The sequence below is a fragment of the Perna viridis genome, chromosome 11, assembly GCF_037379345.1.
Source record: "Perna viridis isolate PV_CMFRI_1.1 ecotype Kerala chromosome 11, ASM3737934v1, whole genome shotgun sequence".
Lineage (NCBI taxonomy): Eukaryota > Metazoa > Mollusca > Bivalvia > Mytilida > Mytilidae > Perna > Perna viridis.
This window is the reverse complement of record NC_142455.1, coordinates 5,749,547-5,765,352: the sequence shown is the minus strand read 5'-3', so window position 1 is coordinate 5,765,352 and position 15,806 is coordinate 5,749,547. Positions and strand designations below refer to the sequence as shown.

General features: G+C 31.9%; 1 protein-coding gene across 3 annotated transcripts in view; it reads right to left on the bottom strand.

The window, feature by feature from the left end:
• Positions 1-5,362: 5,362 nt before the first annotated feature.
• The window catches only part of LOC148602720 (E3 ubiquitin-protein ligase HECW2-like), a 60,124-nt gene continuing 49,680 nt past the window's right edge, over positions 5,363-15,806 (bottom strand). For all 3 annotated transcript variants that reach the window (XM_088554084.1, XM_088554086.1, XM_088554085.1), the window contains 4 exons: positions 14,638-14,752; positions 13,107-13,192; positions 10,957-11,069; positions 5,363-10,011 (listed from right to left, as the gene is read on the bottom strand). In XM_088554084.1, the coding sequence (XP_088410210.1) occupies positions 9,900-10,011; positions 10,957-11,069; positions 13,107-13,192; positions 14,638-14,752 (426 nt within the window). In that variant the 3' untranslated portion in view covers positions 5,363-9,899. The remainder of the gene's footprint in view (positions 10,012-10,956; positions 11,070-13,106; positions 13,193-14,637; positions 14,753-15,806) is intronic.

The window sequence follows — 15,806 nt, the reverse complement described above, 5'->3', positions numbered from 1 at the left end:
ATTAATATTTTCTTTGATGAATATGGCAAAGGATGTGATACCAAACTGTATGAGTCCTGCAATAAAAGACTGGTAAGCATGATTGAAAACAACAGAAAGTGAAATGACAACACTAACAATACTATCCTTACGTTTTTCAGTAAGGAACACAAATGCAAATATTGCGTCGAATTCACTGACGAAGTTTCTTTAATACATTTTCCACAGACATTAAAACATGTGTCTATTATATTTTCCGAAAAAATAGTGAGATGTGTTTTTTTTAAATTTCCATCATCAGATTGCTTTGACTGTTTTTAAGAGAAAATGTCATCTAATTCATCATATATTTGGAATTCCATACAAGGAATACATAAACTTAATGATGACAACTGTTCTTCTTACAAAGTTATGCCCCGTCTAGTCCCGTTTTTTTTTTTTTTTTTTTTGACGAATATCGCAGGAGACTGAGCACAAATCAGGCTTGACAATTTAACACAAAACAAACTACGCACATTCTGTCGTGATATATACGAATCTACCGAATGTACAAATATAAAGATTATGCTGATAGCTTTAACTGTTTAGAAGAGCACATCACAGCAGTCTGCATATCGCGACAATGGTGTCGACATCGCAAAAACGAACATCATATTAGCATATGTAGACAAAGGCATACTACATAACACATTCGTGAATGTCGTGACAGAGGATTTTATGCATTCCACCGTTAAATGTCTAACCTTGATCGAACGTGTTACTTAAAACCGCCGCTGCCACAGAATGGTCTGAACGCCAATGTATCGACACAAATGTTTTGTTGTCGAAGGAGTACACTGTTCATTCAAAACCGAAGAACTTGTATCAAAGTTAAATTTGGAAGTACAGAAAACACAGACAAACCAATTACCAGCCTTTTGAAATATTGAAAGTAAAGGCTGTCGCTTACCGATAGTTTTTACTTTGAATCATTCCATGGTGATGAGATAACTCCGTAAGAGAAAATTTGCGAGAAAATCGACATCTCAGTGAATTACGTCTTGCATACCAAATTCCAAAAATGAGAAATGTGCAAAAAACAACTGTCTGACCCCTATGTTCTACAGCGACCATGTTTTTTAACCGATCAATTTTCCAAACGGTCATTTGTTTAGGATACCCTAGAAGACGAGACTACCAACTTTCATTGAATTCTGTATAGTAGTTTCTGAGGAGAAGATTTTTGAAAGTAATAACATGAAAAACAGCAAAAAACGTCCTAAAAGGGCAATAAATCCAACATAGGTCAACATATTTTCACCAAAATTTGACCAAAGATAGATCTCAGCATTCTGAATACTTTTACCCTAAGTCAGAATTTGGTTAAACCTAACGGTTTTGGGGATGTAAAAATGTGCTGTCTGACCCCTATGTTCTATTTTTAGTAACGATGGCCATGTTTTTCTTAACCGATCAACTTTCCAAGCGGTCATTTGTTAAGAATACACTGAAAAAACAAGAATACCAACTTTCATTGAATCCTGTATAGTAGTTTCTGAGGAAAAGATTTTTTAATGTAATAACATCAAAAAAACAGCAAAAAACGTCCAAAAAGGGCAATAACTCCAAAATGGGTGAACAGATTTTTTATCAAATTTGACCAAAGATAGATCTCAGCATTCTGAATACTTTTACCCTAAGTCAGAACATTATGCTACAGAAAAAAGGCTTAAACTTTTTGGGTACATTACTATCAAAGTGTCAATTAGATTATTCTTGTTATCGATGTCAATATGCTAGAAATACTGTTAAATTTGGTAAAGGTCTTACTCTAATAGTCCCTATTTTGTAGTCATGTATCAAAATAAAAAAAAACGAAAAGCTAGATCGCTCTAATATCTTTCATTGGAAAAAACGAAAGTCAGCCCCAGTTGATAAATATAAACAAATGCCCCCTTCAGTGCCAAAAAACATTCAAAAATAGGGCCATTTGGACCAATCTTATCCTTTGATTTTCTTAGTATTCAATATTTATCCATTTGGCCCTGCACAAAGGGCATGTCCGACAATTTTTTATCCATTCTTTAATACAACAATCATGAAATACATGTGAGCAATGGAGATTCATACACGTCATATCATGTGTGTGTATGATATCAATACATATTGAGCAGTTCTGTGGAGCGGCAGTACCTTGGTCCATTGCAACCAGGAACCATTATTTAAGGTATCTAATTTGTATATATGTAGAACATAAAAGCACAAACAACAGTGAATGGTATTTATGAAGGTGAATAATTGCAAATTCTCTTTGACAAAATGTTTTGAGCCTTTGCCGTCATTTTCAATACGAAATAAGAATTGTTTTGGCAGTAATTTCCATAAATAGTGCTTTATTTCTACACCTTTTTTGAAATTAGTTCAATATCATTGACTGTAGTAAAACGATTATCTCCTCTTTATAAACGTCATTATCAATTGCACATATTTAAATGCCAAACATAACATATTTATAAATATACAATGTATTTCCTCAATATTTCAAATATTATGTTTATGTGTTCAGGTATGTGTGCTCAAGTATTATGTTCAAGTATATATACTCAAGTATGTATGTTTATAATGTCAATATGCTTGTTTTTTATCAATTTTTTAATACCAATCTGGAATTTTAAACAATATACATTTATAGTACAATTATGTTCAAATTGGCAAAAAATACACCAATAATTCCAGCAAATAACCATAAATAAAGTCTTTCTGAGGTCACACTCCACTATGTAAAGGTAAAACACCGAAGACGCCTTTTAATTCAGTAGAAGTGTTTAACGCAGACTTTTATAAAAAAAAAAATTATTGCAACTTATTCGTCGTTGCAAGGCGATTCATTAATCAGATTAATTTTATCTAATGTATTTCATGATTTGAAGATCTATTCAATCACAAATATATCAGTTGAATATGAGGAACAAAGGTTTAAGATCCGATATTTTATTTTGTACCGAAATTTCATTCATAAAGAGTGGTCAATTTCTCAAAAAGTGTAGAATAGGTTGTCAGTATTGTCTTCACGTTGCTAGTTTACGTTATGACGTCATAACTTACAATCAATTTGTCATTTTAATATCTCTTTATGTAAAATTGACCACTGAGTAATTTGGATCCACGTGATTTTGGTCTTGATAGTTATTAGAAAATTTTTTGCACAATGTTTTCATCAGGGTAGAGATTTGTTTTATCTCAAGATACCATACAAGCATAGATAAATATATCCGTCAGAAACAAATAAATGAAGCTTCATTTATACGAGATGACATATTAGTTTATGAAGAACATGGTCCAATAATACTATTTCCCAACCAGTTCAGGGAAGTCATGCCAAAGAGGGCAAACATATTTGACAAGGACATTTAAGTAGTAAAATCTCAAATGTATAGATTTCTTAAAATAAGTCTTTTTTTCACTTTTCGCTACTTAATTGTATCAGTTATTAGTCTTAATATGTGTTACACACAAACCATTATTTCTAATTATAGAGATATGTTTAGACTGAGATATATAATATTGAAATAGTCCACCTCATAGTAATTTTTGGTGAATATAATGTATGGTACTGTTTGAAAAGTATTGTTATGAACATTAATTTTGCTAAAAGTGCATGAATCTAAAAGGAAATTGAATGAATTTATCTGCCAGACTAAATCAATAAATGACAAAACTATATCTAAAGCAGGTTCAAATTAACTTAGTATAAATTCTGATCACCAACTTGATTCTTGCTCCAGTATTTCTAATCTTTTTTCTTTTGTTTCAGATTAGACGTGGACGAGCAGATTGTGTGTATTCATTTATTATTCAACATTGTGTATCCACATGCTACCTGTAAGACGACCTTTACAATAATTGTAAACAAATAGATTCTGCAATATTCTAAACTTTAAAGTATCAGTCTTTGTAAGAATCAGGAAAATTTAGTTAAAATTTGATACACCCCAAAAAAAAAGGCTATATATTTTAGTATTTGTTATTAAGTTGCTTTATAGGTTTATATGATGAAATGTATAATTTTTCATTCCAATCTGTGTGCTCTTAGCAGATAATCCACATCGAAAATCAAATAGTTTCTATTGTATTTTAGTGTCATTCATAGAGTTATCTCCCTTAATTTTGAATTTTACAGTACATTCTATATATTTTTTATCTCCTATGAACGTGAGTTATATGAAAAATCACACGTTACTTTCTGTTTATTATGACATTTTAAACAAAATACTAAAAATAAAAAATATTTAGGCCTTTCAACCATGAATCACAATTTGCATGATTCATAGCTGCAGTGCAACTTAAGATGATCAAAAATATCAAGGATGAAAATAAAATTTCTGTATAAAGTTCTATGATGTTTTCAAACTCATCACGTCGATGAGATATACTCAACATAAACATCAAAATGTTATATACTGATGATAAAAAACAAGTCAACATGGCTGATAAAGGTAATCCTGGGCCAAATTTACTTGAAAAGATTGTTCTTCTAAAAAAAAATGGTGTTAACCAATAAATCTAGTTTTGAAAAAAAAAAACAAAAAAAAAAAACAAAAACAATCACAGAGGATTCAAAATAAATTCAGTAAAAATAAGAAATGAAAAACTAAATGAAGAAAAGGTTACAATAACTGATTTAAATTAGAGCAAGAGTAAAAAAGTATCGAAATGTCAAACAGAGATAAAACTGATGAATGCAAAGTCGTTACAGACAAAAAAACCAGAAATAATGTGAGTAAGGTTACAAAGAGAATACTCCCAGCTTCAAATGTAATAAGCTTGTTGGATTACCTCCTTGAGGTGTCATTCAACAGTAATTATATTCCTTCATGCACATCTTCATGATAACCAACCCCAAATTTCATTAAAATCCCTTGGGAGGTTTAGGGTGAGTTGTGTTTATAAGGTTTCAAAGTGTAAAACCTTAATTTGGATATTCTCCCCTTATAGTCTTCTGACAGTTATTATATTCCTTCATGCACATTTACATATGATACTCAAACTTCCTATAAAATTTCGTCAAAATACCTCTTGAGCAGATTAGGAGTAGTTGCTTTTACAAGAAATATGAAGACGGTCAAACTTTGTTTGCAAGGGTATAATGATGACTTTTGGGGGACTCTTTTTATTCGGAATTCTTGGAATATTTTTTATGGAACCATGGTCAATCATGCTTTGTCATTTCTTGGAAAAACCAGGAAAATTTCCTTAAAAATAGGTAATAAGCTAAACAAATGCTTGTTTTTAATCTCCTTCTGCCTACAGGCCTCAACTCCTCCATTAGTTTTTCAATAGTAAAGTACACATAATTCATTTCAGCATATTTTCATGTTATACTCTACAAATAAACCACTACATGTTATTGTTTAGAATTAATTTATTTTTTGATAATTCATGATCTGTTGAAGTTACTCTATAGAACACATATGACCTTTACGATAAGGTCATTCATAACAACAATAATACAAAATCCATAAAAATACATAAACAAAAATGTACAGGTACACAAGTATTCAAAATTGCTTAGTAAACAGATACTATCTACATAATAATAAATAAATGACATGGATTCACAATTCTCATTTTAGCCACATGATTTTTAAAAGTGTTACTGCTAAAATAGCATTTTCTGTCAACCAACTATTTTCCATGGGAGATTTCACAAGCAAATAAGTTGCTTTTGAGTCACGTCTCATTTTAGGCCAGAGAAAAAAAATGTCTGGTTCAGGTAAACTAACCTACCCTATTTTTTCTGCCTACTCTAGCACGATTTATTAGTATTTTTTTTATGAAATTCTTCCAAACCATCACTTTTAGTTGAGCCCTATTAAAGTCAAGAAAACCTCCCATTGGTGTCCATATAAAATAATTTTAAAAAATGAAATTATTTAACCTACCTACCTAACCCCTTTTTTGCCAGTGTAACCTTAAACAAACATATATTTTTTTGGCCATATAATAAAGAATGAACAAATTAGAGAAATTGTTAGTCAAGAAATTAAATACTGTGCAAGTACTTATATTTGTGGGCATCAATTTTTCTGTTTTAGCAGAAAAGCACAAGTTTCTGGTTTCCTGAATTCGTGGTTTTGGTGATCCTGTCATACAATTTAAGGTAAATAATCCTTTTTGTCGGGAATCAAATTTCGTGGTTTACCTTTCCCACCTAATCCATGAAAATTGGCACCCCACAAACAATAGTAATTTCACAGTAGCACAGAAATTAAATTAAAAAAAAACGTGAAATTGAGGAGGTTTACAGTAAATATCCTATTATATATATGGTAGACCAAAAGAATGGTCATTTAGATTACTGAAATATAATGCCAATGAATGCAATTGAATTGCCAAGTGAAGTACATTGTACTCAACACAGTTGATTAATATTGAAAATAAAATAGAAATGACATATATTATATATCAATATACAATGTATTTCATATAAAGAGCACATAAACATTTCACAGCCAGAAATGAAGTTAGTAGCATAATTTTAACATGTTCTGGGTATTTTCAAATGATGGAAAACCGTGCTGTTTATTATGGAATAAATTGTCATAATTTTTGTGAATATAAAACTAATTTGATTCAGAAAAGTTTAAGAAAATAAGGAAGAAGTTGAATATTCTTAATTGTGTATTATAATAATGAATGCAGGCACAGACCCAGAGACTTTTTAAAAGGATGTGGAAGGGGGTTTGAGGTTATTATATGCTCAATTTTGCCCATATTATGCACACAATAAGCAAAACTTTCCAACAAAAGTGACAGGGATCCAACCCCAAGATCCTCCACTGCTATGAACACGTTTTTGTTTATTTCAAACAAGTAAGGAAAATCCAAGAGAACGTAAACATTAAATTGCTGAAAATATTAAAACAAGGTTTACTATGTACAAGCTGACAATTTTCTGATGGACATCCACAAAAATTGTGACCAATTTAAAAAAAAAACATGTTTGACCTATTTAAAAAAACATGAACCATGATTCAGGATTAGGAGGAATACCCAAGTGAAAAAAAACCAAAATATCAACAAATACATAATGTTGACTATACTTATAATATAACCATAAATGGTTTATGTATTAAATACATAATGAACTGTACAGTACAAATATACAACATAACACAAATGTACAAAGCTAGACATATACATATACATTGCATTGCATTGGTTATCATCCTGATCCTTGAAACTAAGTTCCACAGGACCTGTACAAAGGAAATAAATATTGATTTCTGTCACAAACACAGACCTTCCCAAATACAGGCCTTGTCAATTGTAGTTCTAAAGAGACTTAACTTTTTTTTTAATTCAAAACTTGCTATTTAAGTGTAATGGTGTTGGATGTGAATAAGAAAAAAAACAGCACATCAGAAAAGTCATTTTCTGCAGCCTTATTGAACACTGATACTAATGCCATGAGATTTATGTAAAATTGTTACAATGATTTTGTAATAGTAATCTCCCTTAGCCAGGTCAAATAAATACAAATTCTATTGCTATTACATGAAGGAATGCTGAGAGGTAATGATGTTTTAAAAGGGACATAGCATCAGAGAATTCTATATACAGGATCTGAAATATTTAAGGGCTAAAAATTGACCTGTAATGGTGTATGTAATCAAGATCTCAGAATTCACTGTATTTTCTTTCCAATTTTAATTAAGTAGATATTATATCATAGCTTACACATTCAATAGTGATATTCCATGACGGATTGAAGACTATTCAAAGTCCAAAACAGTTATTGCATAAAAAACACAATCATACAGATACTGACCAATAATCACAACATTTATCACAAAACCTTTCACAGCCAGTAAAACAGTTAATTTCATGGGGAAAAAACTGGTCTTTATTTTAAACCTAAACCAGTGACCCTCCAAAGGTTGTTAATTGGGCAATACATATGGAGATTTAAAATTCCTTAATAGGTATTTGAATCTACATTTAAGCCAGATAGAAAGTTCAATTCTTCCCCTCAATTTTCTAGTTTTCCTACCAAAGAAAGTTCACCAGGTAATGATCATTCCACCTGACCAACTCTATCTTCTGAATGTAAATGTTTCATTTGCTATAATTTAATAATATCATAGTTATTCATACATTGTATGAATGTATTATAAATTTCTGGTAGTCTTAGTAAAATAGATGCTCTGAAATAACAATTAAAATTCCTTAAAAAATACAAAAGCACCCTAACAAGATAAATCAAATTGTCCATTAACCAAACAAAATTTGGAGAAAGTTTTAGGAGTTTATCCTTAGTAAAAATACTGTATAATTTGGAAATCAGCAAAAAAAGGTCTACAATACATGGTCTTGTACTTTAACAGTTATCAGTGATAAAATGACCTTACACCATCATTCAAATAAAATGTTTTGGCACTTCAGGGCATTTCTCATAGAGTTCAATGGAAGAAAAAAAAAGGAGATATATTTTTTGATATTATTCAATGCCAATAGGGTATGTAAGTCTCGTTCTAGTTTCATATTCTTTACCAGAAATTCCGATGTAGAACATATTGAAAACCGAAAACCGATCTGTACTTTATTGTTTACTTATGGGTACTCGCAACACTGTATAACAATGCAAAACCTTCTAGTTCATGCTTTTTTATTACTACATTTATCATATAGAAATAGTTATTTGTCATTTTTATAGGGATTTTTTAAACAAAGATTTTTGCCCTTAACACTGAACTCAATACTCGCTAAATGACAAATCTCCATGCTTTTGAATGGTAGACTAGGGCCCATTCTCGTGAAATCACGAGGTCACATGATGAGACTTACATACGCTATAATAAGTGGGGAAGCTATATAAAGGTTGTAGAAAAAAAAACGAAAATGAGGCAGCTGAGAAGATAATGGAGAGAGAGACTGTGGGTTAAAATTATTCACTTTTTAATATAATAAATATTAACTGCATGCATGTTTAGATAATGCAGGATATAAGATTTTAATCTAAAAAAAGCTTCCTAGCTTATAATATTTCAAACTCATTTACTGTTAACTCTTTAAGTGTTAGTCTCTGTAAGAATCGGGCGGTGGGTTCAATATGGCAAGAAGACACCAACCATTTTGAAAGTGTAATTTGATTATTTGCACCATTAGAATCAAGGACAAAAGACAAGACTTTCCATATCATTTCAGTATTTTGAATAATAATTTCAATGACATGCACTGAAAATTAACATTAAATGGGCAAATAACTCTGTCAAAATCTTCATTTTCCTAACATTCTGTTGAAAAATTTCAGAGCAAATTCAGTGATGCAGAGAACAAATAATGGTCTAATCTAAAAAGAGAAAGAAACCTTGAGTGAAATTATATTGTCAGATCGGTGGGTTTTTGACATGCATGTTTCTGATTTTTCCCATTTTGCCTGATTCTTACAAAAACTAACACTTAATTAGACATGATAGAATATGTAGTTCAAATAGACAAATATTCAGTCTTTGAAACTGACACCAGCCCGATAGCCATGGCTGGTTAAAATGCTGGTGGGCTTGTAGAATTTGACCTACATGCCAATGATTACAAAATAAGTTCACTGAAATACTTGAGCTTAGGCTTGTTGTCAGAAATTTATATAGTAATGACTGTAAAGGTCCTGTTACAGGTAGTCACATTATATAGGGAAAAAATGAACTACCTAAGTGCTCCAACTTTCACAGCTCAATAAACTGGACTATTAAGTAGGTTCATTTTCTAAGAATAAATGAACTGGCTCCTTCTCCAGAAAAGGAGACAAATATACCACATGATCTATATAGCTTCTCCACTTGGTGCTGAATGTAATGATATCCTTCTGTATTAATCTAGTACTGAAGCAGCAAATTTACTTCTAGACAAAAAAGTAATGCACATTTATCTATATAACCCGATCATTCTATGCCAAATGTGCTGGTTTCTTCGACAGCGGTGACCAATTTTTCATAGAGCATGTCAAAAGTGGAATACGGAGGTAGATCAACTCTGTTAAAGCATGTGTGAGCCCTGAAATAAACATAAATTTCATAAGAGTACTGAAACACTTGGCACCCCACCCCCTACAAACACTAGTACCACTATCAATTTCATTTGTTGCTTAAAGTTGACTAAGATTTAACACCTCTTACCAAAATCTAATTTTACATTTTTGAGGAAAATCCTTTGAAAGTGATTAATACCCCTTCCCCACAAAAAAAATATATAACTACTGCATTTTCATTTCATTTCAATTCAATCTGTAAAAAAGAATTGTCAGAAATTCGTCACTTTTGTCAGTAACTGACTTCTCATATGTGTCATTGATGAAACAGTAATCAAGGGAACCAAGGTTATAGCAGTAATCAAAAATATGTAATCCAGGGACAAAGACCAGATATGGACAACAGACATACACAACAAAGAACATAAAGTAACTAAAATCATACATACAAAGTAACAAAAGTAAATGAGCAACTCGGACTCCACTAAAAACTGGGTGCATGGACCAGGTGCACCGGTAGGGTAAGCATCCGCTGCTTTTCTAGAAACATCCGCCGAGTTGCTCATAAAAAGTCGAGTCCGGGGTAGACAAACAAGGAAAATATGTTTGTTCACAATAAGATTGATCTTAACACAGATGGATAACATTTGTGAAAAATGAATGCACTGCATGATCCAAATCTGATTGCACTTATTTCAATAGTCTCTGCTAAGCATCTATAAGAACAGAATACATTTTCTAAACTGTATATGGTTCTGACCAGAAACGATTGGAAATCCTTAAATAATAGACAGTAACACCGTATTTTCTACCTCAAATTCATAAAAATTACTAACAAATCATAAAGGTTGGCATCTATGCTTGAACACTCCTTAATCAATCTTTAAAATTTTGTAGGTCTCTCTCCATTATTGGTACATGGAACGATGAAAAAATAAATTGACCATTTCCAATATTTATTCAACACCTACCTGGGAAGACTTGTGATACGACCCCATTTTTCTATACAGAATTTCCTTGGTCCATTACTTCCTCGTAGAGCTGAGAAGCCTTCATAAGGTACGCTGGATGTCCCGGTTACAAACTAAAATAAAAACCACAATCAGGGATGACTTGACAAGGTCTACAAACAAAGCAGAAATTAGCTGATTGATTGTTAGGATTTAACGCCCAAGCAGCAATATTTCAGCTATATTCAGGTGATGAAGATGAAATGATGAGAACATGAAATGGGATGGGACACAAGGATAATGGATTGCCAAATTTAGATTGCCACTAGAAATAGGGAGAGGTGGGTAGGGTCTGGCCATTTAGCCTCCTGTGGCGGATCCAAAAGCTTCCTACTCCAAGAGAATACCACTATAAGGTTCTTTAACGTGCAAGGAACGTGACATCTTTCTAAACATGGGGCACCACTATGGTTTACAGTCAGGTTTTCCATATTATGGCCAGACGACCCCAGCATGAAGCATGCCAGGGGTATCCCATTCCACCACTCTAAGGGCAGACTAGGGTTCTGAGCAACATCTAGTCGCCTCTTACGACAAGCTTGGCGCTGCTGGGGGCCTGTTCTTTTGACACCTTAACCTGCACCTGACCGGAAATTGGCAAAATCAGAAGTGAATATAGAGTAAAAACAATAAAACCTGAATTTGAAATAGCGAATTTCCGCTAAAATGAAGAAAAAAATCCTCCCTGCACAACTGAAAAATACCAATAAATCATAACCCAGAAAATATACATGTATATTGAATAAGAATTCCCAACAACACAAGAAAACTAAAAGAAAGGTTTCCATCGTAAAAGCAATTCCTTTTGCACTCCAGTAACCAGAAAGTGGATGTGTAAATGAGAAGCACTCCAGATAAGATCATGCAAAATGTGATTCACTGTTGGAAAGCCTACATATGTTTATTTTTGTTATTTTGTTTAAAATGTTAAAGTAAACAGAAAGTTACATGTGGCCTTTGTTCACAGGAGATAAAAAGTATATACAATTTTACTGCAGATTCAAAATTTAAGGAGATAACCCTGAAATGACACTAATATACATTAGAAACTTTGGATTTTCAATGCAAATTATCTCCTAAGAGCAGATAGATTGAAATGAATAATTATACATTTCATCATATAGACATATAAAGCAACTTTAAAACAAAAAATATAAATGTGTAGCTTTTTTTGAGGTGTATCACATATAACAGAATTTGCATGATTCTTACAAAGACTAATACTTAAGTAGACTTAACTGGACTCAAGGTGATTTATTTATGTCAAAAAATAGTTACAAACCACATAAACAGTCTTAGTTTTTCAAATGGTTGTTGCACTTTTAAGAGAAAAAAATATTTAAGATTGTGTATGAAATTGGAACTTTGTAAGAGTTACTGTTCCTGATTTGGTTGATTTCTGTAGAAGATAAATGAAGGGTTTTCTCAAAATTACAGATCTGAATACAGAAAGAACTATTACTATGGAAAAAATAAAGCATTTGTAGACTAAAAAAAGCATCATTTATTAGATACCAAAGGCATCTGAATTTGTATTGTCAGGTGCTTAAGTTTTTATTCATGGTTCAACTCAAGTTGAAATACTTTTATAACAGTTGCACACACTAAAGTGGATTCCACTGAACCCCATACATGTCAATTGCATATTTCTGTTATTTGCATAAGAAATCAAAACACAAAATCATTTCCTACATGTTCCATTAAAAAAAATCCCCTTATTTGCATAAGAAAAAGCAAAAAAAAAAAAAAAAATTCCTCTGAATTCCATAAATATCTTTCAAAATCCAATGTACTTATAACCTCCCTAATGAAATTCTCAGGTTTCTCACACTCGTGAGAGAATTTAATTGCGTTTTAAGTCATATAACTGCACTTCACTTATTGTAAAGATTCTTTCTCAACACTATCAATTAAAAAAAAACATGCTGCATTTTATACTCAAATTTATTTTTTAAGTTAAGGAGAACACACAACTGTCATTGTGACATCTTGTCGCAAAATTACGTGATGTCGCCAATGCTCTGATTTTGATTGGATAATACGACTTAATATCACACTGGTCATGGTAACCCCAAATTTTCAGAAGCATGCTGAATCCAATCTTGACATACCTGCAACATTCTCAGCCTTCGATCATTGTCAAACTTTTCTACAGCCTGCCAGAACCACTGTATCACCTGGTGTTGGTCATGGTAACCTGATACAAATAATTCTTAAAATTAAAGCATAAGTTATATGTACTTACATTAACACTATCTGTACTTACATTAACACTATCTAAACCAATCCCTGAATAAATTGAAAACTGTCTAGACTAGATATACTGTGAGCAACCTCACAAAGAGAATACCCTTCCCTTCAAATATGCTGTTAAATATACATCCAAAAATTCAATTATCTTTTTTTATATTCCTTTGACAGAAGCTATATGCCTTCCCGCAAATCAGCATACTAACCTTCTTAAAAAATTTCATGAAATTGACAGGAGCAGTTAAGGAGTTTTGCTTACAATGCTTTAACATGTAAAACCCTTTATCTCCCTTTGGAATCCTCTGACACTTACCATGCACATCTACATATGATGCTGAACCTTCCTTTAAAATTTCATCAAAATTCTTTGAATCGCTTGGAAGGAGTTGCGCTGTCAAGAAATGTTGACAGATGGACGGACAGACTGGAGGATTTCTATCTACCACGCCAAAAGAAACTTTGTTTGCAGGGGTATAACAAGACATTTCATGAAATCCCTTTGAATCAGTTTGTATTCATTTTACATGTGTAAACCTAACAACTGTCCAGCTATATACAAAGACAACAAGGCCATACAATTATACCACCACAAATTGTTTTGTTGTCATATAAAAAGTCCAACAAAACATAAAGTTGATTTCAGACAGCAAAATTAAGTAGCACTCCACATAAGAATCATGCAAAATGTGATACATGGTTGGAAAGTCTACATATTTTTAATTTTGATAATTTGTTTAAAATGCTTTAGTAAACAGAAATTAACAATTGGTTTTTCATATAACCCATGCTCATAGGAGATAAATATTATATAGAATGTACTGTAGATTTCAAAATTAAGGGAGATAACTCTGTAAATGACACTCAAATACAATAGAATCTATTGGATTTTCAATGTTGATTATCTCCTAAGAGCAAGCAGATTTGAATGAATAATTACACATTTCATAATAAAGACCCATAAAACAACTTAATTACAAAAATAAAAATATGTAGCCTTTTTAGGGGTGTATCACATTTTTCAGATTTTGCCTGATTCTTACAAAGACTGCTACTTAAATAGCTTACCTCCTATGCCCCACCTACACACATATAAAACTTTATATCAAATTTGAACTATTAAACCATTATATTCAGGATAATTTCTATGAAATTCTGATTGATGGAATAATGGCTGGAAAAAGTGGTTCCAGTACAACTGGTTGAGTATAAAAATTACCAACAATCAACTTGTTCACTGAAATCTGAGTACTGACCAGATCTACATGTATATTCTTGTTGAGTAAAAGTAAACTCTATGATACAGGCAAGTTCTTCATGTTTATTTTTGTTGAGTAATGGTATACTCCACGAGAGCCCAGTATATATATTTTTTGCTTAATTCTAGATACTAACCAGATCTATATTCTGTGTTTCTTCTCCAGTCCTTTATATCGATCTCCACTGTACCAGCGATCACAAGTTCTAACTCTCTGGCGTCAAATAACGATATTATACGGCTATCTAAAACCTTTAATAAAAAAAATAAAGGAATACAAATTTAGAGCTTACAATCAACATGAATGCAAACTTAGTCATTAGAGGTTCAACATACATGTAAATACCAATTTAAACCTTAAACCTTATTATGTAGAAATTCACAATCAGTAGAGTGTAATTTGCAGTCAAATTCTGTAGAAACTATGGCAAAATAGTAATGGTAAACACCTCTGTAATAATATAGACAACTTCAGAGAAAAGAGTTTGGTTTCCCTTGATTAAACAGCCATTACATGATAAAATGTCTTAAGTAGTTAACTGGACAATTATTAAGCAGATTTAAACTTTCTATCACTTCATATGTATTCTAATAGAAAGTTAAGATCTCTTTGTAAATTTTCATAGAACAGAAACGTGTCATACAGTACCTGAACTGATCTGTGCAACAAAAATTTATCATCGATCAGTTTCCGATCAGTCATCAATCTATCAAACTGATCCATTAAACCAGTGATCGCATCACATGACCACATAGCAGTCAATATATTATACGGTTTCCGGTGTTTTCTTCGTCAATTTTACACATTTTTCATAATGCAATAAATTTAAACATCAATTTATACTTTTATTTTATTTTGATTTCTTTTTAATAGATCATCCCTCATTTTACAAAACAAAGCTGTGATCAGATCGGTCACTGGTCATTCGTTACCGATCCGTCAATGGTCAATCATTCAACGGTCATCGATCCATCAAACCATTGCACGGATTGGTTCAATGACTGTATGCCAATCCATAACTGAAAATCAATACCATACAGACTAATACATACTCCCAATATTCATTCGGTTACAACTTGCCAAAAAAAAAAAACATTCCCAAGAAGTGAACAAAGTACCAGGCTGAGAAATCATGTCTCCAGGAACATTTCACTGTCTTCTTTACCTGGTTTTCAAAAATTATGCCTGCCAACTTGGAATTTTCCTCCCTTGGAACAAAAATATTTTCCAACATTTTGGGAAAAGCATCAAAGAAAAACAGCTGGTATTCAGCTGCAATAAAAGGGTACCAAAATCACTGTCATT